The sequence below is a fragment of the Carcharhinus amblyrhynchos genome, chromosome 2, assembly GCF_965287045.1.
Source record: "Carcharhinus amblyrhynchos chromosome 2, sCarAmb.v2.hapA, whole genome shotgun sequence".
NCBI classification, from domain to species: Eukaryota; Metazoa; Chordata; class Chondrichthyes; order Carcharhiniformes; family Carcharhinidae; genus Carcharhinus; species Carcharhinus amblyrhynchos.
In genome coordinates this window covers 88,483,859-88,511,363 of record NC_137325.1, presented here as the reverse complement: position 1 = coordinate 88,511,363, position 27,505 = coordinate 88,483,859, and the positions used below count along the sequence as shown (strand labels likewise).

Genomic DNA, 27,505 nt, shown 5'->3' with positions numbered 1-27,505 from the left:
CACTGAAACAAAGCACAGTCTTTGATGATCAGGACTCCATTCTGATACTTCCTTTTCCTTTGGTTCCCCAATCTAAACTCCTTCAAATTGCATGCTTAAATACTGAAGTGGAGACTGTCTCATGCTAGTTCTCATTATGCCCACTGTCACAGATTGGACTGCAAACCTCAAAAGTAAAATCATAATAAGCTGGCTGTGTAAAATCTACTGACAGTGGTGGGTGCACTTATTTCCACGCTCCCAGCACATCATGGAATGAAAATTAGAACCAGTGGGTCTAAGAGCCATGACTGCACCATGGAAGAAGGTGCTTTAATGTAGTTATATTCTGACTTTTTTTCCTTCATTTCTGTGAATGAATGGCAGTGTTAGAAACAAGTCAATGAAGACTGTCAATAGGCTGTCCATTCTCTGTTAATTTGCAACTCAAAAGATTAAGACAGCCATAAATGTCCAATTGATGCAATATTTTCAAATTATTGCACAGTTATACTTATTGTGTAACTATTGCATCATCTTATTTCAGTGAGGTTTCGATGTAAACAAATATGTTTCAGCATTTGAAATATCATCTTAATACACACTTCATGACCAGACTGAGATGCCACTACTTTAGTCGAGTCTAACACTGTTTTATAAAGCTGTTGATCCTGTTCAAAAGAAGTTTTTCTTTTAGGTTCTGGTTGATTTCTGGGACCGTGACAGAACCCTCTGTCATGCTCCTGTGTCATTTCTACATTTGCTTTTTTGTTCCTTAATTTTCAGGAATATTTTCCTTTGTTAACTGGTGGGAACTGAGGCCAAATGTTGGTGCTTCAATCAATACCCCAACCGAGATCAGTTATTTCAGCATGAATCACAGATGAAAAGGCAATTAGGGATGAGCATTGAATGCTAGCCGAGCCAACAATACCCCACATCCCTTAAATAAAAACATAGGGGGAGATTCTCCTATTCTGCTGTGCTGCTTTCGTGGTGCAGCAGGCCAGGATACTTGAGCTGAGGTTGTTCTGTGGACTCCCTGCTGGGCTCCATGACCTCTGCGAGTCTCTGGCAGCCAGATTTCTGGCACTGTCAGCATAGCATAGAGTTGTATAAATTATTGTAATCTTCATTACCACATACTTTAAATATAATTATTGGGTCCAGGACTGAAATATCCACGCCCGCTGATGTCCCCCCACCCCCACCCATTCCCTGCCAGGAATGGTTCACTCCAGCGGGGTTTAGTATAGCTCCTCATTGCAGAGATCCAGTAGCCCAACCCCGCTGGAGTGCGGGGGAAGGGGGACAATTGCAGCCCCCCAGAGGATCGGGTGCTAGGGGATGCCTCCTGGTCATTGCCAGCCAGGAGCTCCTGGTCATTGCTCAAGAGGCAAATAGCCAATGCTCACTGGGCATTGGGCAGTGCCAAGGGGATGGGGCACAATTGGGCAGGGCCTCTGGGGGTGGGGGGAGGTTCCTGCTGCTGCTGCTCTGTCACTGGACTAAGTGACAGAGGGGGCTGGGGGCCAGCCTGCCTGGAAGGTTGGGACTGAAGGCGTGCAGGGGTTTGGGGCTGCTGGTGGTGGGTGAGATTGGGAAATTGGGTTGCTGGGGGTGAGGGGGCGGGAGAGGGGCATGATGATGAAACTGGGCCAGGGGCAAGGCTGGCTCGGATACACCTGGGGGATCAGTGATCGGGCAGTCCAGTGGTGGGGAGGGGTTTCATGGCTGGCAATGTGGCGGGGGGGGGGGTGTGGTGGTCACGTGGCTGGCCAGCAATCGGGAGGCTGGCAGTGTGGGGCTACTGCGCATGCGCCGATCTCATTGCTGACATATCAGAACATACGCAGTGGCCTGCTCATCGATATGCTGCCAGCCTCTCCAGTGGGAATAGGTCCCACCCACTGATTTTCAATGGGATTCATGCTGAGGCACTCTGCAATGCACAGAGTGTGGGAGGTGCATTTTGAAACTCCTGTTTTTAGGCAAATTCAACACTTAGAATTCTCTTGGAAGAATCGTCCCCACTGTTGTTTTCTAAAATTCACAAAGAAGTGACTTGCACAAACCAAAATTGAATTTATTTCTGGGATGTGGGTGCTAGCTGGGCCAGTATTTATTCTTGAGGGCAATTAAGAATAAACGACATTGCTGTGGACTTGGAGTCACAAGTAGACCATCAAGTAAGGACAGCAGTTTCCTTTCCCTCGGAGGACATTAGTGAACCAGATGGGTTTTTACAACAATCAGCAAAACTGCAATAGCAACTTTTCTCAGGTGTCTTCATACTTTCAATAGACAATAGACATTTTGAAGAGTTCATACTTCTTAATTATTTTCCTTTTAGCAAGCATTGCCTGTTTTTTCCATGAGATTAAAGGTGCCCGATATGGTACAACTTCTAACGGAATAAAACAAAGCATCACTTTGTCAATCTTATCTGATAAATGTGACCAACAAACTGTATAAGCCTGAAGACATTACATTTTAAAACATGAATTTATTAAAGATGTCGTTCTTTGTACCAAAATTACAAAGACATTTTCCACAGGAATGTTCTGTCCCAAAGAACACATGAAGATAACATATCAGACCAAGTGTCTTTGTGCTTGCTCTCTCTCCAACAAGGACTAATTTCATGCTAGTATATTTGATACCTCTTTTAAATGTAATACGAAGTCTTGTAAAGTTCTACAAAATTTAAGACACTGATAACAAAATTTAAAATGTCATGTGTTGAAAGTTGATGCATTGCATTTGAAATTTAGGATAAGGAACTTTGGAACAGGAGAAGAACATTCAGCCCCTTGAACCTGTTCTGCCATTCAATTAGATCACTGTTAGTCTGTTTTTTTTACATTACGTACACTTTAGGATTCATTGTTTAAAAAGAAATTGAGCTTTACATTTCTGATAATAGCTTAAACTGAATACAATGCAACTTTTTTACATTCTAATTACATACTGTAACAGTTTTCTGGTCAAAAGCGTTTGTACAAGATATACACAGGTTTTAATTCAACTACTAGGGATGGAATATAATTTAGAAATTCATAAAAGTTACTGATTTTACTACCAGCTTTCTGTGCCTTTCCATTATGTGTAAAACAATGGATAACACTGATATTGTGGGTGAGTTAAATGGGAAGCTTTTAGTCCATTTGAAAGTTTGCTTCCATTGTAGTAGTGGGCTGAAAATTAAGAAGCAAAATAAAAAGGGAAGCAGCAGTACTAGATCACACTGTAAAGTTAGTCCATTGGATGGATAGATGCTGGAGACAATTCAATTTGCAGAGGCCTGATGCAAAACAATTTGGAAGGAAGAATAAAAGAGGATACGTTCACTGGACAGTAAAATCTCAAATAGATTAGGAAAGTGCAGAGATTTAAAGATTCAGAAACAAAAACATCTTCTAACGTGGGAAGGCAAATTGATAATACTGTCAAATACAATGTGGGATCTTAGGTTTTCGAGTACAAAAGTAAAGAGGAAATGCCAAATTGAGATAAATCAAACTGAAAATGTATTTAGTTATACTGTAGTTAGAATATTGTGTTGTTTGTGGTGTTTTTATTAAGGAAAGATGCCAAGGCCATGGAGAGGGTATAGAACAGGCTCATTAGGATGGTACCACTGACTTTAAAGAGATCTAAAAATTAAGGTTCTCTCATAAAGGTGTTCCAAATGAGGAAACATTTTGTCATATTTTGTTTTAGAATGCCTCTGTAAAGCACCTTGAGAAGTTTCCCATCTTAGGGAAAACATAAACACAAATTGCTTTTGTGAAGGTAAATAGAAAAAATCTATTTCCACTAGTCAGTGAGTTGTCAACTAGAAGACATAAACGCAAGATCACCAAAAGAACTAGGTGAGATTGGGAGAAACCTATTCTCAGAGAGTTATTAAAATATGAAATTTGATACTGGAAGTAGTGGTAGAATGTATCTATAAAATATTTTAAAAGTGGATAAATATTCAAAAGAGGAAAAAAAAGGTGCACGGAGACTGGGCATGGAAATAAGACGAAACAAAATGTTTTTTGTTTTAGCTAATTGATGCATGCATGGAGGGACGAAATGTCATTTTGTGTGGTGCCAAATTCTACAACTATAATTTACTGAGCCACAATTTGAATACTTTTTGGTTATCCACATTTTTAGTTATTCACAATATCATGCCACGCCCCCAATCTAAAGTCGAGAGATTGTAACTTGATTTTTAAATTAATACATATATATATATAAAACTTTTTGTGCCGAAGAAATAATAATTACTTATCAATGTTTCACATTGAAATGTGAGATGGTTGATCCAGTTTAAAATTCAACAATTAATATAATAAATAATGCAAATCTTATTGGATTTGAAATATAGATAAACATCAATAAACACCTATACATTTATAGAACCAATTAAATTTTTTTTGTCAGAAAACTGTTTCCGTAATGTAACCAACATATTAGGCACAATTTCTGTGTAAACGGTGAACCTCAAGATATTATGTAGATATGGCTGCTTTTTAACAGATCAAAATGTAAATAATATCTTAATGAAGTTCTCGAGTTTTAGCTGGTAATTTAGTACAAAAAGGCAAATAAACAAGACCGTACAGTGCACCTACAACACTAAATCACTTACATTTATCAATCCTTTTTATAAAAGACGCTAGACTAAAAAGCTTTAAATTGTTTAAAAATTCTAGTACCGCTTGTTGCAAACTACAGTAATAAAATTGCAAGCTCTTAACTACCCACTGATTTCTGGTTTGTGATGAACAGTTCACATATACATTTTCAGTTTGGTCATATACATTAAGCAAATAATTTAAGTGCCAATATGATTAAATACAATCTCAAAGAACATTCCTTCAGATGTATTAATTCTGAGAGGTATGACGATACTGTCTGGTGTATAAAATCCTGCCTGCACTTTGCAGTAAACAGTATGAAGTATGAAAATTATACAAAGAAGTGAACTAAGGATTTTATTCTTTTTTCTGTGCTAATTGTAATCAAAAGCACAGAATGGAAGGCAATGTCAAAATGGTAGATGGAAATAGTTCACTAGTTCATGTGAAAACGATGTTCTCCTCTTGTTATGTGTGAAGAGAATTCATATCTATCCTGGCTTCGGTACCCACACATGTTGCATTCAAAAGGGTCACGGAATCCATGGCAACCCATGTGTATTGTAAACATTACGTGATCCAGGAAAAGTACCCTGCAGTGCTCACATTTATAAACCTTCACATGTTCTCCATCACCGCCAATCACTTTGAAGATTTCTTGATTAGGTTCCATGCCTGCTCTCAGAATGTCATAAGATCTATGGTCTTCTTTTATTAAAGGCAAGCCATTTCTTGGAGTTACATGATTTGTTAGGTAAATCAGGTTGTTCCGTTCTTCATTGTTGCTCTCTGTATCTGTGGAGTCTGGACAGCTGTTGCTTGGAGATGGTTCTCTTTCTGATGACTGTGATTTTGTTTTTGAAATCAGCACTACGTTCTCTACTGCACCATCTTGGCTTGCAGCACTGTTAGCATGACTGTGTGTGTCTGAATTGGTTTTATGCATGGTGTACATGTTGCTTATTACTGGTATCACTTCACAGCTTCCAGCAGGAGTTTGGACAAGTGGACGCAAGGATTCAGCCCCTAAATAATTGATAGCATTGTTAATTGCTTGATCCAAAACATGAGTCTGCATCATTTCACTCTCCTTTTCATAATTTGAATTAGCGTCATACTGAAGCTCTGAAATACCAAGCTGCAGCTTCTTTTCACCTGTGTGATTAGCATATGAACAACCAATACAATATTACTTTCCACAGATTGGATATACAACAGACTTCCCATTATAAAAATAAAGGATCCTGCAGCTTTAACACATGCATAACCCATAAAAAATTGCTTAGTCTGAAGAAGGTAGTCAAAAAGATTAAGCTGTTTCTTTAGTATTAACAATAGGTTAAGTGGTACAGAAGAGACATATCATAAAATCTAAGATGTTTACATTTAATAAGACTGACTCTAAGCATTCCTATTATTGACTATTAGTTTACTTCCTATACTAGGAAATATGTATCTTCATCAACCAAATTAGTACCAATGTTCTCAGGCAATTCGAGCAATTGAGAAGGCTTCAAACAAATATAGCAAGAGCAGAGATGGATCTTTCAGCACATGAATGGGTGGTTAAGAATAGGTTCAGTGAAGAGGCAAAATAATCTAAAATACTATGTTAGTGAGTAGATGTGAAGAATCCCACATTAGGCAGGCAGGGGAGGTTAAGTAAAATGAAAATGAAAGATAGAATTTGAAAAAGGGAAAGGGAATTAAGTAGAATGTATTTTTTGGGTTTTTAATGTTTCAATGTCAATGTAGAAAGCATTAAAATAATTTGAATGACTGGAGCCAATTGGAAATCGTCAGTGGGGATTTTTAAAGGGAAGATTGTGCTTGATGAATTTAGATTATTTTCTCTGCGGAAATGATGTGGTACATATATTTTCAGAAGACATTTTATAAGATGCCCTAAAGCAGAAGTGTTATCAAGATTGAGACAAATGGTCTCAAAGAAACCATAAGTGGTAGGGATATGGTGAACACTGGGGACTAGAAAGAAAAATGTAGCAGCTATTGTTTTCCCGATTTGTGGTATCAGTTTGGTACCTATTCTGTGCCTCACGTTTTAAAATGATTTGGAAATCAACAGCAGATACATTATATCTTGATACCAGTTAGGGGACATGGTAAACTGTGAGGGAGATGCAAACCTTCACACTATAATTCCAAATAGGTGCTTGCATCTTGAAGCTTTGTACCAGGAGCACAACATTTTAACGTTTAACCTGTAGCTCCTTCTGTACTTAAACTGTCCTGATAACAAATGTTATTGTATTGGCATTAACTATTTTGTCCATTCCAATGAAGGAGGTAATCTATTTATTTTAAACTAGCTGAAACAAAAAATTTGGTACAAGTGTACTTATTGGACAGTGTCATTTCAACTCACATCTATTGCAGCCTTAAATTCAGAAAGCATCAACACAAACAGGAGATTTAATCTCATTATCTGAGAGCAGAGGACAGAATTCTAGCCTATTGTGTTACCCAGACTCCAAATTCTACTTTTATAAATATCAAGAAATCTATAGAGCAGAAATGACTAATTCTAATATATAATTCCCCGTGTGAAATGCCTTGAGCCATCTGACCCTGTTCAATAGTCCTAAATACATGCAAATATTTCTTTTTCCCCCCTAAATTCAAATACAAGATGCATTATAATGATGTTGCCATATTTCTTAATCCATTCTAATTGTAAAATATCTTGTGGGTCGCATTTCATTCTAACTAGTAAGGAAACACTTTAGCCCACTGATTCACAAGTAAATCATGGGGAAAATGAATGAGACCACTGATTACTCTGTAAAATCAGAAGTAAAATGTTTCCAATGCGAAAATTGCCTTTGGCCATTCAGTCCATCCAGCTCATCCCGTTATCTGGAATATTTTTCAAACTTGGAACTATATATTCAATGTATTCCAGTCTTTTTTTCAGTATTGTTTGAATATAAGATAGGCTATTTCTTTTGTGATTTTGATTTTTTAAAATCGCAAGTTACCTTAAACATGTGATTTTTAGAAAAAGCATGTCTGTTGTATCAGGTAATCTGTTTCTTGCTTTTAGAGATTTCCTTTTGAACTTTTTCCAGAATGGACATTAAATATTAAATTCATGGGGTCTTCTTAGCTATGGCACAATGTTTCAACAACTGAGGTCATGCAGTAATTTAAAGAAACACAAATCCTCCTGTACCCCTAATAATTTCTTCAACACTGCTTATTGAACAAAAATGTAAAAAAAACAATTAAAATGGATGCCTGAAAAAACCCAAAATGATATTAAATGTTTATCATGATTCTTTAATGTCTGTTTTTTTTTCAGATTGTGCAGATGGTGAGTCTCTCTCTTCAAAAATATTCTCCTTTATGTGGTTGTGTTTTCTCATTTCCAATTATTTCCTAACTTACCCCCTCTCCCCATCACCATTTATACTCTGTTCTCCATTTGTTAACACCTTTTACTGCCCCTGTTCCAGCAGGGCTCCCTTACCCAGAAAATATTCAGTAGTACCATAACTTACTCCTGAGGTCATATAAATAAAGGGCTCAAATACTTAAAGCTTGAGTCATTATTTTAGTGAACTGAATGATAGTCACATACGGGCTTTGAATGGAGTGGTAAACTAAAGAAAGTGAATACAAATTCATATATCAAAACTAGCAAACAGTAAACCAATATTCATTAGTGTGCAGATCATATGACACAACTAATAAATGCAAGAGTACTGTAACTAAGTATTGTAGCTTACCAACAAACTTTTGTGGCATTGAACTTTTGCGCTTTGCAACATTACTTGCAAGTCTGTCCAGTACCATAGCTCTTTCTGATCCCATCTTGCACACTCCTTCAGTTAGTTCATGTGATTTGCTTTCTTCTTTCACTATGTACAAAGGAAAAGAAAAATGCAAATCCGTTTATAAACGCACAAGCAAAGCTTGCAGTGTCATCAGGTTTCGAGAATGTGTCACTTTCATGTTAATTACTGTCATTGATTAGGTAATTGGTTCTTCCAGTCTTTAAACTAAACTATTGTTTCAGAACATTTTCTGAGGAGCGGTAGATACCTTACACTGTGTATGGGAAATGGAAACAATGAAAGCACTGCACTGGTTAAGATCAAGTCAAGCACGGGGCTAAAAATAAATGCACGAGTTGATTTGCATTTCTGGTACATGCCTGCATTGGTACTTTAACAAGCCATGAGGAAAATATTGCCTCACTTTGCATTATTATAAGGACATTTCCTCCTGAGTTTGGAAAAAACAGGGAAGAAAAAGGGTGAATTACTCCTTTACAGAATAGTTTGCAGCTCAGTAAAGAACAGTAAGATTCTGGTGATAGCACCTTACGTATTGCACTAACCTAGCTTCATCAGTATAGTACAATAAATAGAGTTCACTGTAGCAGAATAATCAGCAGCAAAATATGTCACACTTGTATTGGACGAATATGTAACTACAAATACACTGTTGTGCTAACACACATTAAATGGGATTTAAGCCTTATATAAGCAAATGCTGCGATTTTGGTTCTGTTATCAGATGCAGAACTTTGGGAAAGAAGATTGTTTGAGAACATAATAATCTCTAACTTCCCATTTAATGAGCACAAAAATGGGAAAATAAGAGAGTGAAGGCTCTGAAAGATTTCCTTTTTGCACTAGTGTTGGAAATTAGGTGAGAATAAGTTTGTGGACTTGTTTTCTGGTGAAATATACAGGAACTTTTGTCTCTCCTGATTAACCCTCTCAAGTTCTCCTCTCTACCTTCTTCATCAAAATCTCCTTCATCTCTATTACAATGCCCTTTAATCTTACTTCACTTGTAAACAATAAGGCCTAGGTTTTCACTGAGTCAGAGGTGTCCAAAGCGATGGTGGGAGCCCAGATCCATAAGTCCTGCCCCCATTTCCAATTGATCCTACTCTCACCAGGGTTGGAATCAATGTGGGGATTGACTCGCATATGGGGAATCCTGAACCCAGCAAGGTCAGTGAAAGTCAGAACTGAGTTCAAATAGACCCACATTTTTGCTGGAGCAATGTTCTTATCTCGCATCATGGGAGTTTTTAAAATGGACATAAATGCTCATTAAGGGTGGATAATGTCTGAGGAACTGTCAAGCTGTCAACTTATTGAAACAGCTCACCCTTCAAACATTGAGAAAAAAATGACTTACCTGTGTCTGAGATTTAAAAAAAAAACTGTTTGTAGTTTTTATTGAATCATAAAATCATCAATAGTTTTTATTGAAGCTTTACTGCTTCCACAGCCTGTCATAATTACATGGGGGGCTGTAAACTCAGTTTAATTAGCTAATCCAGGAGGTTATTAAAAGATTAGCTGTCTATGATATAGGGCCATGAATAAAAACGTTTGTTCTATAAGGGATTAATACCTGAGGGGATTTACATGCATTGATAGGCTTTCATGAATGAGAGTGCATTTTATACAGTGAAGTTTGTAATAGATATTTGTAACTTCATTTTATTTCATCTTAGCATGGATCCTGAAGTCTGCCCATGGTAGATACCAGGTGATTGACATGGAGAGTGTTACGGGCAAGTAATAGTGGGTGAGGGACATGTGTTGGTATGAATTAGCACTAAATTGACTATAAGGGACCATGGGAGTGGATGTGGGGCATGCAATTGGTACCAAGTTGGCATAGGGCTATATGGGACCATCAGATGGGTAAAAGGCACGTGTTGACAAAATTAACATACGTGAATATGGAAAATGGATTGGGAAATGAGGTGGCGTGAGTGGTGAGGCCTTGTGAGCCTAATAATTAATAAGAAAATTGGAACGTAATTCCAGACAATCAAGGTGGGCGTTTTATCCAGCCCATCATGGCACTCCCTACCAGTCTCTGATCTGTGCCTTGGGGTGACATGTCCAATTCTATCCCACTCCTACCCCCAGAACATACTCTTGCCATTGAGGGCACATTTTCATGAGGCAGGTGTGATAAGCAGGGCAATTACCTGCCTCCGGAGCGAAAATCTAGGCCTTAGTGACCAGTGCTTTGTTCTATCTGTGCTCACTTCCATGGCCTCCCTTCCCACTGATGGAGCTGACCTTGTTTGGGTTGTATCACAATTCTGCCAGAAATAAACTTTGTCCGGCCATGTGGGATGATGGGAAGGATCACGACCCGACATATCTAAATCCTGGACTATTTTCTGGCTTTTTCACTCATGGCAGACAATCATGTGCCAGTGTTTTAATATGAGGTATTAGGTAAATTGCTAGTACTGTCAACATGTTCTAATCTCCAGTTAACTATTTCTCTGCCATGAACACACAAATAATCCAACAAACAATATGCAAGGGGTTCCTGGAGCCTCTAATTACCAAATGACCAGTTCTATTTGGGTAATGTGGATCAAAACCTATATGATAGCTTGGTTCAGCTGTACTCCAGACATATATAGAATCACAGACTCTCTACAGTGCAGACAGAGGCCATCTGGCTCATCGAGCCTGCACCGACAACAATCCCACCCAGGTCCTATCCCCATAGCTCTACACATTTACCCTCCTAATCTCCCAGACACTATGGCCAATTTGGCATGGCCAATCAATCTAACATGCACATCTTTGGATTGAGAGGGGAAACCAGAGCATCCGGAGGAAATCCACGCAGCCACGGGGGAACGTGCTGACTCCACACAGTCAGTCGCCTGACGCCGGAATTGAACCTGAGCCCTTGGCGCTGTAAGGCAGCAGTGCTAACCATTGTGCCATCGTGCCACCTTAATGACAGCTGAAAGTGTAAACCATTCCCGGGTTTTGGGGGTGGGGTGGGGGCGTGCAGCGGCAGGAGTTCCTCCTAGTCCTTCTGCAGTATTGAAGTTCAGCTATATCCCAGGCCTTTTTGGGCGTTCACCAATCTCCCTCCAGAGTGAGATAAACAGAGGACATAGATTTAATATGATTGGTAGAAGAACCAGAAACGATTGAGGAAACTTTAAAAAAAGTTACAAGCTGTTATGATTTGGAATGTAATACCTGAAAGGGTGGTAGAAACAGATTCAATAGTAACAAAGACTGATGCAGCTAGAAAGAGTCATACACTGATCCAAACAGACTGTACACAACAGGCACCTACAGGCAATAAGAATGATCATCCAGTATTCCAGATTTCTCTCTCTCATTCCCAGAAACAGACACAAGGCAATTAATAAATTAGAAAATGACAATGATTTCATAAGAACATAAGAAATAGGAGCAGGAGTAGGCCATCTAGCCCTTCGAGCCTGCCCCGCCATTCAACAAGATCATGGCTGATCTGAAGTGGATCAGTTCCACTTTCTTGCTTTCTCCCCATAACCCTTAATTCCCTTGTCTATCAGAAACTTATCTACCTGTGACTTAAATATATTTAGCGAGGTAGCCTCCACCACTTCAATGGGCAGAGAATTCCAGAGACTCACCACCCTTTGAGTGAAGAAGTTCCTCCTCAACTCCGATCTAAACTGCCCCCCCTTATCTTGAGGCTGTGCCCTCTAGTCCTGCTGTCCTTTCTAAGCAGGAAGAATCTCTCTACCTCTACTCTATCTATCCCCTTCATTATCTTATATGTCTCTATAAGATCCCCCCTCATCCTTCTAAACTCCAACGAGTACAGACCCAGTCTATTTAGTCTCTCTTCATAGTCCAACCCCCTCATCTCCGGTATCAGCCTAGTGAACCTCCTCTGCACTCCCTCCAAGGCCAAAATATCCTTGCGCAAATGCGGCGACCAAAACTGCACACAGTACTCCAGTTGTGGCCTCACCAGTGCCCTGTACAGTTGCAGCAAGACCTCCTTGCTTTTATATTCTATCCCCCTCGCTATAAAGGCCAGCATCCCATTCACCTTCTTGATCATCCGCTGCACCTGCAGACTGGGTTTTTGCGATTCGTGCACAAGGACCCCCAGGTCCCTCTGCACCGTAGCATGACAAAGCAGTGAGCAGTGAACAGAAATTTCACACTGTCAATCTTATGGAAAACACCATCTGAACTCTATGCCAAGATTCATATGATTGGTTCTAGGAAATTTGGTAATTACTTACTATTGGTCAAGATTTTTTATTCAATGATGGGATGTGGGAGTTGCTGTTCAGACCAGCATTTATTGTCCATTTCTAATTGGCCTTGAGCAGGTAGTGGTTAGCTGCCTTCTTGAACCACTGCAGTCCATGTGGTGTAGGTACACCCACAGTGCTGTTAGGGAGCAAGTTCCAGGATTTTGATCCAGCGATAGTGAATTAACAATGATATATTCAATATTGACACAGAGACAAATGCCAACACACTGCCCCTGTGAATTCTAAAAGCCATGTGTCCTCAGATTTGGGAGGCCACAGTGAAATCCACTATTACACAACACAACATACAACAGTTCACTGATTCCATGTCCTGGAGTGCAAGTACAATCAAACATCTGCGATATTACAGATGTTCTATGTCATGGAGACCAAAGGCCAAGTGATTATAGACAAGCTGTTACCTCACAATGATAATCCATGGAATTAATTGGACATCATTTGGCTGATCAACCTGAGAAACTGCACCTAAGACCTCAATTCATGACCTAACATTTAAGTATGCAGAATGTTTCAGCCAAATTGAAAGTTTCAAAGGAGTTGCAACATTATGCTTACAGGAGAATGCAAATCTAGCAACTGCTGCACAATGCAAATGCCATCAGCTACAAGAAGAAATGGCAAAAGATTCCACGCTACAGAACTGGAAAACTACTGTTGAAGGATAGCCTGATTCAATTCTGCATATCCATGAGCAGATGAGACCACTTTGGCCTAACTGGGACAAGCTGAGCATTTCCTGGGGAATCAGTTTTAAAGGCAGACAGATTCTCATATTGGAATCTTTGCAACCCGATCAATCTTCAACAACTTCATCACACACACAGGTCCATAGATCAGACAAGAAACCTCACAAGAGAGACAGGTTATTGGCCGGATACGAACAATCACGTTGAAGCCACCATCAAGAATTGTGAGGCATGCCAAGAGCATATGTCAAGTCAGTATAAAGAACCACTGATTCCACATGAAATTCCTACTCATGCTTGGTCCAAAATCACATCCAACCTCTTTCATGTCCATGGCACTGACTTCACCATTGCCGTCGAGTACATTACCAAATACTCCATTATTGTACTTTGCACAAAATGCCCAGCACAACTGTTGTGCAAGCTCTTAAGTGCTATTTCCAGTTGATGTGGTGTGCTTCAAGAGATCATTATAGATAATGATTTGGGATAGGACCTATAAAAGGTGAAGGAGGAAAGGTCTGTGTGGAACCGGAAGAAATGGCAGAGGTGCTTAATGAGTACTTTGCCTCGGTATTCACGGTGGAAAGTGATCTGGGAGGTTGTACTACAGGTTTGCGGCAGTCTGAGAAGATTGAGTATGTGGATGTTAAGGAAGAGGATGTGTTAGAACTTTTAAACTCTATCAAGATAGACAAGTCGCCGGGACCGGATGGAATGTACCCCAGGTTACCGTGGGAGGTGAGGGAAGTGATTACAGAGTCCCTGGCGATGATCTTTGCGTCGTCGATGGAGACGGGACAGGTTCTGGAGGATTGCGGATGTGGTTCCTGTTTTCAAGAAAGGGAACAGGGATAGCCCGGGAAATTACCGACCGGTGAGTCTGACCTCAGTGGTTGGTAAGTTGATGGAGAGGCTTCTGAGGGACAAGATTTATGAGCATTTGGAGAAGTTTAGAATGATCAGAAATAGTCAACATGATTTTGTCAAGGGCAGATCGTGCCTTACAAGCCTAGTTGAGTTCTTTGAGAATGTGACTGAACACATTGACGAAGGAAGAGCGGTAGACGTGGTTTACATGGACTTCAGCAAGGCGTTTGATAAGGTCCCTCATGCAAGACTTCTTGAGAAGGTGAGAGGGCATGGTATCCAAGGGGCTTTGGCCTTGTGGATCCAGAACTGGCTTGCCTGCAGAAGGCAGAGAGTGGCTGTGGATGGGTCTTTTTCTGCATGAAGGTCGGTCACCAGTGGAGTGCCCCAGGGATCTGTTCTAGGACCCTTGCTGTTTGTCATTTTCATAAATGACCTGGATGAGGAAGTGGAGGGATGGGTTAGTAAGTTTGCCGACAATACGAAGGTTGGTGGTGTTGTGGATAGTCTGGAGGGATGTCAGAAGTTGTAGCAAGAAGATAGGATGCAAGACTGGGCGGAGAAGTGGCAGATGGACTTCAATGCAGATAAATGTGTAGTGGTCCATTTTGGCAGGACCAATGGGATGAAGGAATACAATATCAAGGGTAGGAGTCTTAGCTGGGTTGAAGAGCAGAAGGATCTTGGGGTCCGGGTCCATAGAACTCTTAAATTGGCCTCGCAGGTGGAGGATGTGGTCAAGAAGGTGTATGGTGTACTGGCCTTCATTAATCGAGGGATTGAGTTTAGGAGTCGGGAGGTAATGCTGCAACTTTATAAGTCCCTTGTCAGGCCCCACTTGGAGTACTGTGCGCAGTTCTGGTCGCCTCACTACAGGAAGGACGTGGAAGCTATTGAAAGGGTGCAGAGGAGATTTACAAGGATGTTGCCTGGATTGGGAGGCATGCCTTATGAAGATAGGTTGAGGGAGCTGAGACTCTTCTCCCTGGAGAGATGAAGGTTGAGAGGCGACCTGATAGAGGTTTATAAGATGTTGAGAGGAATAGATAGGGTGGATTCTCAGAGGCTAATTCCCCGGGCTGAAATGGTCGCTACGAGAGGACACAGATTTAAGGTGCAGGGAAGCAAGTACAGAGGAGATGTTAGGGGTAAGTTTTTCACTCAGAGGGTGGTGAGTGAATGGAATCGGCTGCCGTCGGTGGTGGTGGAGGCGAACTTGCTGGGGTCTTTTAAAAGACTTCTGGATGAGTATATGGGAACTAATGGGATTGGGGGTTATAGATAGGTCTATGGCTTAGTAGGTATAGAAGTGATTGGCACAACTTGTGGGCCGAAGGGCCTGTTTGTGCTGTAGTGTTCTATGTTCTATAATAATCCACAATTTAATGGGACGTCATTTCAGGGTAGACGTGAGAAGTGGAATAGTGATCACACTACTTGTTCTCCCATTACCCTAGATCTAACAGTCTGGTTGAATGGATGATTTGCACAGTGAAATCCCTCAATTCTCAAACATAGGGCAGACCCAGCAAGATCTCCACATTGCAATGTTACACCTGAGAGCATTGCCTTTAAGTGCAACTATTTGGTCACCGGCAGAATTCATGCTCAGCAAAATGATGCGTATCAATTTACATAATTTACATAATTTACACATTCTATTCTCAAACATTAGAGATCAACTTTTGCAAGAGAAAATGACCAGCAATGCATACAAGAAACGTGGATATAGAATTGCCAAGTTTAGAGTTGGCACAACAAGTCTGCATCCAGAATTCCAAAGAAGGTATGTGGCAATTAGCCAAAGTGACTAAGATTTGTCCAGGACTAAGTCCTATGAAATCATTATATGCCAAGGTGCAATGATGAGATGTAACTGAAAACAAACCAGATCCATTCCAACTCCACAACCACCATATAGTCCTAATGCATCTTGGGCAAGATCCCAAATGCAACCAAGCACATCAAATAAGAATAACAGTCCCACATGATCACTGTGAGCAATTCAAGAAACCTCCAGACAAGATTACTGTTACAATATCTGAGACAGAAGATGACCTTTTTCTTCAGAGACTCATGGACTCACCAGTCCTGTACACTCATATATTAGTAAATAAACATGAACATGTATTGCAAATAGTTCTACTTCTTTGAAAGGGGGAAATATCTTTAAAAAGAAAGTAGAATGTTGTAGTATGTCTTTAAGGGGTAGCAGCATGACATCACCAGAAAGTGTGGTCCTGTTTCAGCTTCACTTTGGTCTGTTAGAACACAGTACACACAGCTCTGCTGCTCTCTAAGATTTCTATCCATGTATATATGTTCTCATGGGCTTAGTTTAAACAAACTAATCACTATACTTTTACACAAATCTTTATGAATGACTCACATTTATACAATACTAAAAGTACAACACAAGTCATGAATTTCGTGCTCATGCTCCCAAGCTTCTCTCAAAGTCTTGAGCTGGATTTTATGGTTCAGTGTGGTCCCGTCCACCTGTCCGAACAGTAGGCAAGTAGCTCACACAGGGGAAGAACGGCTGCTTCCCTGTCATTTAGCAGTCAACTGGCTGTTGATAGACTGGAGCCAGGTATCCCACCGCAAGAGAGCTGCCGGCCAATTTGACAGCTGGTAGCTCTGTGATTCCAAGTAGGAGAGGTGGGCACAGCTGGGACCACAGTCAGTCCCAAATGGAGATTGTTGCTGAAACTAGACACCAATGTAAATTGGGGGGATTTTGCTGGAGTCAGCTGGCAACTCTGGCGAAGAGATGAGGAAAGTGGGGTGGGAGAGATGGACTTCGGAGGCCCAGGCCGGGGAGGATAAAGGGGGAGACATGATCAAGGGGAGCCCCAATAATGAGCGTAGAGGATCCACAAAGAAGGTTCCCCATTTCCCTGCCCTCTTCCACTTTCCAACACTATCTGGCGCAGTTAAAGCTGTTGGCCTTTCCATATGTCGTGGACCTCCTGCTGCTACAAGTAAAATACATGTGGGGTGTGATAAGGCCCTTAAGTGTCCACTAAAGGGCTTCAATATGCCCAAGGGTGGGTGGACCATTTGACACCTCCACTTCTCCCTTGTAAATTTTGTACAGATTGAGGCAGATGGGTAGGTGACAGGACAAGCCCCTTTCCTTCAAACTTGCCTCTTATTCCTTGTACAATCTGCTAATGGGAATAACTTCCTTTGCCTACCTTAGTCAAACCTTTCATAATCTGTTACACCTCTGTCAAATCTCACCTCAATATCCTTTACTCCAAGGGGAACAGCTCCAGCTTCTCAAATCTAACCTCCTTGCATTTAATAGCTCTATTTATGAAACCCAGGATCCCAAATGATTTGTCAACTACTTTTTCAACATCAAAGGTCCATGACCTTAAATGTTATTTTCTGTAGCTGTTTTCTCTGCTAAGAATGTCCAGCATTCTTCGATTTAACTTTCTCAATATGTTCTGTTACCTTCAAAGATCTATGGATATGAACTGCCATGTTCCCTTAGTTTTGGCATGCTGTTTAGATTAGTGCTATTAGGTCTATATAACAACACCCTAACCCTTCTGCCAAAATGCAAACTTTTACACTTCCACAGATCAAATACCTTATGCCATTTATCTGCCCATTCTGTTGCAGATGTCTTGTTGTAGCTGATTAGTATTATCCTCACTATCCACCAGCAAATTTTGAAATGTTCCTCTGTAGTTCAATATCTAAGTTATTATGTACATTTGTTAAAAAAGTGGTTCTAGCATTGAACCATGGGGAACATCATGTCCCATTGTCCTGTCGGGAAAACAACCATTTACCACAACTCGGTGGCTTCTGTCCTTAATCCAATGCTTCTATTCAAACTAACACTAATCTACTATTCTATGATCCTCAATTTTGTTAACCAGCTTTTATGTGGTACTTCCTTGAAATTCAAAGAGCAAACCAAACACTAGGTTTTATCCTAGAGGAATAGAATTGCAAAGTGGGAAAATTGTACGAAACCTGTATCAGTTAGACTACAGAGATAAAGGTAAAATACTGCAGATGCTGGAATCAGAAACAAAAACAGAAAATGCTGGAGAAATCTCAATAAATCTGACAGCTCTGAATTGAAACATTGGGAGGAATTTAGGAAGGAGTTAGGAGGGCTGAAAGGGATCATGAAAAGTCCCTGGCAAACAGGAGTAAGGAAAATCCTAAGGCCTCTTATATGTATGTAAAAAGCAAGAGGGTAGCCAGGGAAAGGGTTGATCCACTCAAGGATAGTGGAGGGAATCTATGCACGGAACCAGAGGAAATAGGCAAGATACTAAATGAATATTTTGCCTCAGTGTTCACCAGAGACGAACTTGATGGATGAAAAACCGAGGGTAGGGTGGTAGATAATCTGGGTCACGTTGATATAAAAAAGGAGGAGGCATTGAACGTCATAAAAAGCATTAAAGTTTCTAAGTCCTCAGAGCCTGATGGGCTCTCGCTCAGAATACTGAGGGAGTCAAGGGTGGAAATTGCTGAAGCCTTGACAGAAATCTTTGTATCCTCATTAGCTACATGTGAAGTTCCAGAGGACTGGAGGATAGCCAATGTTGTTCCATTGTTTAAGAATGGCAGCAGGAATAATCCAGGGAATTATAGGCCAGTGAGCCTTATGTTAATGGTGGGGAAATTATTGGAAGAGATTCTTAGGGACAGGATTTACTCACACTTGGAAATAAATGGACTTATTTGTGATGGACAGTGTGGTTTTGTGAAGAGGAGTTTGGGTCTCACTAACTTGATCAAATTTTTGGAGGAAGTGATGAAGATGATAGATGAGGGGAAGGCAATGGATGTTGTATACATGGACTTCAGTAAAGCCTTTGACAAGGTACCTCATGGTAGACTGGTACAAAAGAGGAAGTCACATGGGATCAGAGGAGAGCTGGCAAGGTGGATACAGAACTAGCTTGGCCAGAGAAGACAGAGGGTAGTAGTAAAGGGATGCTTTTCTATGACTAGCGCTGTTCAATAGGGGTCAGTTCTGAGACCTTTGCTGTTCATAGTATATATAAATGATTTGGAGGAAAATGTAGTTGGTTTGATTAGTAAGTTCGCAAAATGACACAAAAATTGGTGGGGTTGTGGATAGTGAAGAAGATTGTCAGAGAATACAGCAAGATATAGACCAGTTGGAGACTTGGGTGGAGAAATGGCAGATGGACTTTAATCTGGACAAGTGTGAGATAATGCAGTTTGGAAGGTCAAATGCATGTGGGAGTTATACAGTAAATGGTAGAACCCTTAAGAGTATTGACAGGCAGAGAGATCTGGATGTACATGCCCACTGATCACTGAAAATGGCTGTGTGGGTGAATAAGGCAGTCAAGAAGACATACAGCCTGCTTGCCTTCATTGGTTGGGGCACTGAATATAAAAATTGGCAGGTCATGCTGCAGCTGTACAGAACCTTAGTTAGGCCTCATTTAGAATTTTGTGTAGTATTCTGGCCGCCACACTACCAGAATGATGGGGATGCTTTGGAGAGATACAAAAGAGGTTTACCAGGATGTTGCCTGGTATGGAGGGTATTAGCCATGAGGACAGGTTGGATAAACTTGGTTTGTTCTCACTGGAATGACAGAGGTTGAGGGGTGACCTGATAGAGGTTTACAAGATTATGAGTGGCACGGACAGAGTGAATTGTCAGATACTCTTCCCTAGGGTAGAAAAATCAAGTACTGTAGGATATAGGGTTTAAGGTGCATGGAGAAAAGTTTACAGGAGATACGCGAGACAAGTTTTTTTTTACACAAAGCACAGTGAATGTCTGGAACGCGCTGCCTGGGAGGTGGTGGGAGCAGGTGCGATAGCGGTATTTAAGGGGCGACTTGACAAATACTTGAATAAGATGGGAATGGAAGGATATGGACTCCGTAAGTACATACGGTTTTAGTTTAGACAGACATCATGATCAGTGCAGGCTTGGAGGGCTGAAGGGCCTTTTCCTATACTGTACTTTTCTTTGTTTTTTGAAACATTTGCTTTATTCTCTCTCCACTCTCTCTCCAAAGATCCTGTCTGACCTACAAAGATTTCCAGCATTTTCTGGTTTTTGTTTCAGTTAGACCACACTTAGGGTAATGTGTGCAGTTCTGGTCATCATATATAAAAGATTTAAAGACACTGTGGACAGTGCAGCTAAAATTTACAAGGATGACATGAAATGTGTGGTTATGCATATTAGGAAGAATTGACAGGCTGAAAAAAGGTTGAGGGGTGACCAAATAGAAGTCTTTAAAATTATGAAATTTTTTCATAAGAGTGGTTACAGACAGAATGTTATCTTTTGAATGTTTTTCTTTTCCATTAATATAAGGTAGTCCCCAAGAAGCCAAAAAAAATTCAGAAGAAACTTCTTTTCCCAAAACGTATTAAGAATGTGGAACTGAAGCAAATAATGCAGATGCATTTAAAGAGAAATTAGACAGCATCTGGGGGAGAGGGGAATAGATGGTTACGATGGGAGGTTTAGATGAGAGGCTCGAATGGAACATGAACAGCAGCACAGACTGGTTGGGTCAGACAGCCTGTTTCTCTGCCATACATCCTATGTAATCATGAAATAGTATTTTTTTACCTGAATAAATACCACTATGCAGTCCCATGGTTTGCAAGTAATTGTGGCAACGTTCTTTATGTTCTTCAAGTGAGCTGCGTTGCTTGTAGCTTCTCCCACAATAGCTACATTTGTGAGGCTTTCCAACTATACACAAAAAGGAAGAGGTCTTAAAAGAATACAGAATGGGCTTCATATTTTGTAATTTGTCACCAATATTTGAGTTTTATTGGTATGTGCACTTCTACCTGTCTTGTGCAATATTTAAGTTATCAGACATTAATCTGAACTCAATCTCTGTATCAGACAATATTAGAGATGCATCTATTAATTCTATGGCCTGTCTGATGAAATAACTCATATCATACCAAGGGGGTGATTTTCCCAAAAGTGCTGAATTGGCGAGAAAACTGGTCTCGATCACGACTGTTTCTTCAGTGCAAATTCAGAGCTGAATCTCCACGCTGTGCACTGCAGAGGTTACAATCGTGAATCTCATTAAAAACCCGGGGAGGGGGCGGAGCCTATTCGTGCCAGAGTCTGACAGTTCTGGAACTCTACACATGCGCAGTGGCCCCGATCTGTCAGTCTCCCCGTTTGCTAGCCCACCCTCCCGTCCCGGAGTGCCCCAATGTCCAGCCCCCCCTGCCCCGCACCCAGCAATGGCAATCCCCCCACCTCCCTCATCCAGGCAGATCCCCCTTCCCTGCTGACCGCCCCCTCGGGGTCAGGTCCCCCGACGGGAGGCAGATCCTCCCTCCCGGGAGTCAGGCACCTCCCCCCCACCCACCTCGATCGCTGGCCTCCCTCCAGCCCAGACTGATCCATGTGCAGATCCATGGCAGCAGGACCCCCCCAGCCCCACCTATCGCCCCCTAGACTATGCCCACAATATGCCCTGCCCCTTTGGCACTATTCAATGCCAAGGTGCCCCTTGGGCATGGGCACTTTGCCCCTTGGGCAATGCCAGGGACACAGGCTGGCACTGCCAGGGTGCTAATGCCCAGGGGGCACCATCCCCCTGCCGCCTAACCCCCTGCGGGGCCCTGGTTGCCCCCTCCCATCGCTCCAACAGGACCTCTGCTAGTTGCCCAAACAATGGGGAGCTACTCTAAACCTTGCCAAAGTGAAGTACTCCTGACGGGGTGCAAGATGCTATTGGGACCGGCACAGAACTTGCCGGGTCTGATATTCAAATGTAAATTACTTTAAAAATATATTAAAAACAGATTAAAATCACTTACCTCTCTTCCCTCTGGTTTCCAGTGAGGTCCTGACTGCACCTGTTCCCTGGCTCTGGGAGACGTGCATGCGTCAAAAACGCATACGCAAATCCCACAAAATGGCTGACACATGATTCACCCGTCTGGACCCACCAGAAAATTTGCGGGTTACAATGGGAGAATCGCCCCCCCCACCCCCACCCCCCAAGTTTCTGAACTACCAGCAAGTTATCATAAAAAATGCAAAATACTGTAGGTGCTGGAAATGTGAAATAAAAATGAGTAATGCTGAAAGTACCGTAGGCCTGGCAGTATCTGTGGAGTTAGAAACATTTCAAATTGAGGATCTTTTGCAAAACTGAAACAAGTTGGGAGCGTAACAGATTTTAAGCAGGTCGGGAGGTAGAGAAAGGTGGGGGCAAAAAAGCAAAAGAGGAGGCCTGTGATAGGGTGAAAACAGGAGAAATTACATAACAAATGGGATGTTGGTGTAAGGTGTCAATTATCATCAACTTTTGATTTGTGCTATTTTCATGAATTGGATCAGATTCAATGAGATGCAAGAAAAGTGTCTTTAGTCCCTGCTGCAAAATCTATTCCCTATTGTTACTAATTCTATCTTACTCCTTGGCAACTCTCAGAGGCTGAACCACACTGTTCCCAATGATGGTGTCATTACTAACCCCAAGATTTACTTTTGATCTCATATCCGCACCATTATTAACACTCTTGTTCCACTTGCATAACATTTCCCAACTTTTAGCTCAGCTGCTGTGGAAATAACTCATTCATGTTTTGCTCTTTCTAGTCTTGTTCATCCAACACCTCATCCTCCACTGGCTCCTTGTTAAACAAAACCTTGAGTATAACATTCTCAAATTCTTGTTTCCACATTCTTCCATAGTACCCCAACCCCACCTCACCATCTCTGTAATCTGTTCCTCTGTAAGCCCCACAATTATCTGAGATATCTGTGCTTCTCCAGTTCTGGCCTCTTGAGTATCTCTGATTTTAAGTGGCTTTAGTTGGGACCTGAGGCTTGGGAACTCACAATTGACTCCCCAAAAACTTTGCCTCTCTTTTTGCCTTCAAGACTCCTTCAAATCCACCTCTTTGGTCAATCTTCTGATCATCTGGCATGGTGTCAAATTTGTTTTATAACTATCCTGTGAAGTACTTTGGGACAGTTTAGTATGTTAAAGTTGCTGTATAAAGTTGTTGCTAAAAGTGAAAAATGTTAAAGCATACAATGAATAAGAAATAAGATGGAATTTTACTGCCTGCCTGCCACATGAATCAGAATGGAGAAGGGGCGGATAATGGGAAGCTGCCATGGGAATCAGAGTGGGGGAGGGATGGACAATGGGAAGCTGCCATGGGAATCAGAGTGGGAAAGGGGTGGACAATGGGAAGCTGCTACGGGAATCAGAGCTGGAAAGTGGCGGGTAATGGGAAGCTGCCACGGGAATCAGAGTGGGGGAGGGGTGGATAATGGGAAGGTCCATTGATCTCGGCCGTAAAATCCTGTCCATGGTCGAAAATTGTTAAAACGGTGAAAATGTACAAAAGTTAGATTGGGAAGTAGGGAAAATCTGGGGTAAATGTGAAAAATGGACAAGAAGCAAACTGAAAGCAGAATTTTCAAAGCTTGAATTTTGATTTAAATATTTTCAAGCATTTAAGTTGGTCAGAGAAGTTAATACAGCAGTATTAAAGTTATTCCTGACAATTCAGTACTATTAATGCAATGTTACAATTTGTTGGACTATCTTTGTATGTGTGAGCTAGATTAAGAAATCACCCAAAAATTGAGCGGACCAGGGAACCCAGAATTCAATAACAATCAATAAAGAACACTGTGCAGGTCACACATGTAGCAGCCTGTGGTGCACATGCCCCAGGGGAGTCCAAGTAAATCTGCAGAGCGCAGCTATCATCCACACAGATTTTCTTAATTAATCTATGTTTTCACAAGAGTGAAACAAAAAATTGCTACCTACAAATTACAACATTATACCCAATTTGTTGGAATTTCACTGCTGATGGCTAAAGAGAAGCAGAGATTGAAGAATACCACTGAGACTGTGAAATCTTATTAAAAACACTAAGAAAAATCTGAATGAAAACCATGCATCAGTCCTAATTGAAACCTACAATATTGATATAATTTATTAACCTGTTCTTCCAATCCTTTGGTTATTTGATATTAATATTCCAGCTATAATTCACCAACTGCAATTTTGACTGGCTTTCTACTAGTGAGATGGCTAGCTGTTTATTTACAGCACTGTTCCGTAGGTTATGTAAAGCTCAATGCACGCATACCTAAATGTGCACACAGAACACGGATTACTAACACTGACTGCCAATGACATTTTCAATAAATGAAGAGTTTGACATGATCACCACATATGCCTCGAGGCAACTTAAGATGGTCCAAGTGTACAACACATCTCAGGCACTATATTACTTATTTTAATAGGGGAAAAATATATATAGAATCATTCATATCCAAGGAATATATTTTGAAGTGAAGTTACTGATTTTGTATAGGGAAATGCAACAATTGATTTGAATACAAGATCATCTTTTAAGGAGCAAACAAAAAGAACGATTAGTTGGTGGTGCAATGGTTAGCATTGCTGCCTCAGTGTCAGGGACCCGGGTTCAATTCTTGGTTTGGTTCAATGTGCGGAGTTTGCACGTTCTCCCCATGTCTGTCTGTGTTTTCTCCGGGTGCTCAGGTTTCTTCCCGCAGTGTGAAAAATGTGCTGATTAGGTGAATTGGCCATGCTACGTTCTCCCTCAGTGTACTTGAACAGGCGCTGGAGTGTGGTGACTGGGGGATCTTCACAGTAACTTTGGCCCGCGATTCTCCCATCGCAACCTGCAACTTTTCTGGCAGGTCAAGGTGGGAGATACGCATCACCGGCCTCGTATTGGGATTTGCGCATTCACTGGGAATACATGCACGACTCCCAGAGCCGGCGAACAGTTGCCAGCCAGGCCACACTGGAAACCGATAGGAAGACAGGTAAGTAATTTGAATCTTTTTAAAAATGTATTTTAAATTTGTTTAGCAGGTTGTTATTGGGAACTTACAGGTCCCGATCGCATTTCACACCCCACCAGGAGTATTTAATTCTGATAGGGTTCAGACTAGCTCCCTACATTCGAGGAACTAGCAGGAGACCCTGTTGGAATGAAGGAAGAGGCAATCGGGGCCCCCCCAGAGGTTGGGCGGTGGCGGGTGGTGGTGGGGGTGGGGGGGGGGGGTGGGGGGGGGGGGGTGGCGGGGGGTTGTTGGTGTCCCCTGCACATGAGCAGCCTGGCAATGGCAGCTTTGTGTCCCCTGGCACTGCCCACGGGGCACCTTGGCACTGCCCACTAGGCATCGAGCAGTGCCAAGGGAGCAGGACCTATTGTGAACGGGGCCAAGGAGCAATCGGTGGGGGTGAGAGGTCCCACTGTCACTGCAGATAGGATCAGTCTGGGGTGGAGGGATGGCAGTGATTGGAGTGGGATGGGGGGGGGGGCGGGCAGGGGTCTGCCAGGGTGAGGGGGATCACCACTGTTGGGGAGGGGGTGGTGGGCCATGCATTGAAGTGCTCCAGGCTGGAGGGCAGGAGGGATGAGGGGGGTGGTGGGGTTCAGGGCTGGCCCGGGAATTGCTGTGGGGGCTGCAATTGGGCCATGGGGGAGGAGCTGGAGGGACAGCACTGCGGTGGTCCTGGGCTGGCCAGTGAGTGGGCTGGCCAGCAAACAGGGAGTCTGACAGATCGGGGCCACTGCACATGCGCAGAATTCCAGAACTGTCAGACTCCAGTGCGAATAAACCCTGTCCCCTGGGTTTTGAATGAGATTGGGACCTCTGCAGTGCACAGAGTGAGGAGATTCCGGTGAGAAGCTCAACTGACAGAACAGTTTAGGGATTTAGAACAGTTCTCCCACCAATTTAGCACTTTTGGGAGAATTGTGGCCTTCATTTCAGTTAATGTAAGCTTACTTGTGATGCTAATAAATAAACCTGAAACTTAGTTGATGGTAGCACAGTAGTTAGTACTGCTACCTCACAGCGCCAGAGACCTGGGTTCGTTTCCCAGCTTGGGTCACTGCCAGTATGAAGTCTTCATGTTTTTCCCATGCCTGCGCAGGTTTCTCCGGGTGCTTTGGTTTCTTCTCACAGTTCGAAAGATGTGCAAGTTAGGTGCATTGTCCATGCTAAATTCTCCCTCAGTGTGTACCTGAGCAGGCGCCGGGATGTGGCAACTAGGGGATTTTCACAGTGACTTCATTGTAGTGTTAATGTAAGCCTTTTTGTGACATTAATAAATAAGCTGAAAAAAATAATAACTTCCTCCAAATTTTGGGTGTGGAGGATATGATTTGCAATCTTCCTGCACCTAGTCTCAGTGAGGCAGGCAGCACACAATGTCACCCATATTCTAAGAACTATCAAAGAAAAAAACTCTATATTACCCACTACCTCAATGCCATTTTCCATTTTTGAAAACATACACTTAACTAAACTATTTTAGAATACAATACAATCCTTGCAGTGCAGATATGCATGTTGACTCCCCAAACCTTTGACTAACCATCCATGCTTTTAACTTCCCAACTGCAAAGTAGCCCAATCTATCAAATTGCTCACCATCCATATTTCCTACCTTAAATTTATTATTACCCAATCCAAATGCTATCAGTTAACACTACACCACATAAGCCCATAGCTGCCTCATAATTTCTTGATACTTTCTTCCTCTAACTGTACCAGTCTCCCATATGCTCACAAAACTACTATGTCCTTCCAGCACCCTGCCACTGGTATCATTTACTATTGTCAACATCACAATACATATTAAAGACCTTCTCTTCCAATTTATCACCATGTGATTGGAGATGCTTCAGAGTACATTTTACACGTTTCAGACTCTAATCTGCAATTTTGATCTGACAGTAGGTGATCCCTACTAGCTCCGGAATTTAGATTGTGCAGTTAATTACTGGGCTTTTACATTTATGATTTATTGGGCATGGATGATTGATATGATCGCTGAACTGTAGTTTTAAATATAATATTAAATTAAAGTTACATTTCCAGATTTTTACAAACGAATCTCCAGTTAGTGAGTATAAAGATGACTGTGGAGCTGAATTATAAAGATCAGGAAGCACTTAGGTTCACGATCCCTCTCTGCATTGAGCCATCTGATCTTAGCTGGGTTGTCCATAACAGAATTAAAATTGAACCAATTGAATGATGCAGAAATTTGGAGAGGACCAAGAGAAAACTAACTACATAAATAACAATGTCAATCAATGAATACCTTATAAGCCTCCGACTTACTGTTGGTATTTGTGGATGTCTGATGATATAACATTTATCCACCTGCTATTTTAATGGAAGGTAATCCCCTCTGTTA

At 41.7% G+C, this 27,505-nt stretch overlaps 1 protein-coding gene across 7 annotated transcripts in view; it reads right to left on the bottom strand.

Moving 5' to 3' along the window:
• Positions 1-2,483: 2,483 nt before the first annotated feature.
• The window catches only part of ikzf1 (IKAROS family zinc finger 1 (Ikaros)), an 89,367-nt gene continuing 64,345 nt past the window's right edge, over positions 2,484-27,505 (bottom strand). For 3 of the 7 annotated variants that reach the window (XM_080208885.1, XM_080208902.1, XM_080208893.1), the window contains exons 6-8: positions 20,878-21,003; positions 8,363-8,494; positions 2,484-5,768 (exon numbers count right to left, since the gene is read on the bottom strand). In XM_080208885.1, coding sequence (XP_080065011.1) covers positions 5,050-5,768; positions 8,363-8,494; positions 20,878-21,003 — 977 coding nt within the window. In that variant the 3' untranslated portion in view covers positions 2,484-5,049. The remainder of the gene's footprint in view (positions 5,769-8,362; positions 8,495-20,877; positions 21,004-27,505) is intronic. The other 4 variants (XM_080208919.1, XM_080208927.1, XM_080208936.1 and 1 more) reach the window with 4 other exon arrangements.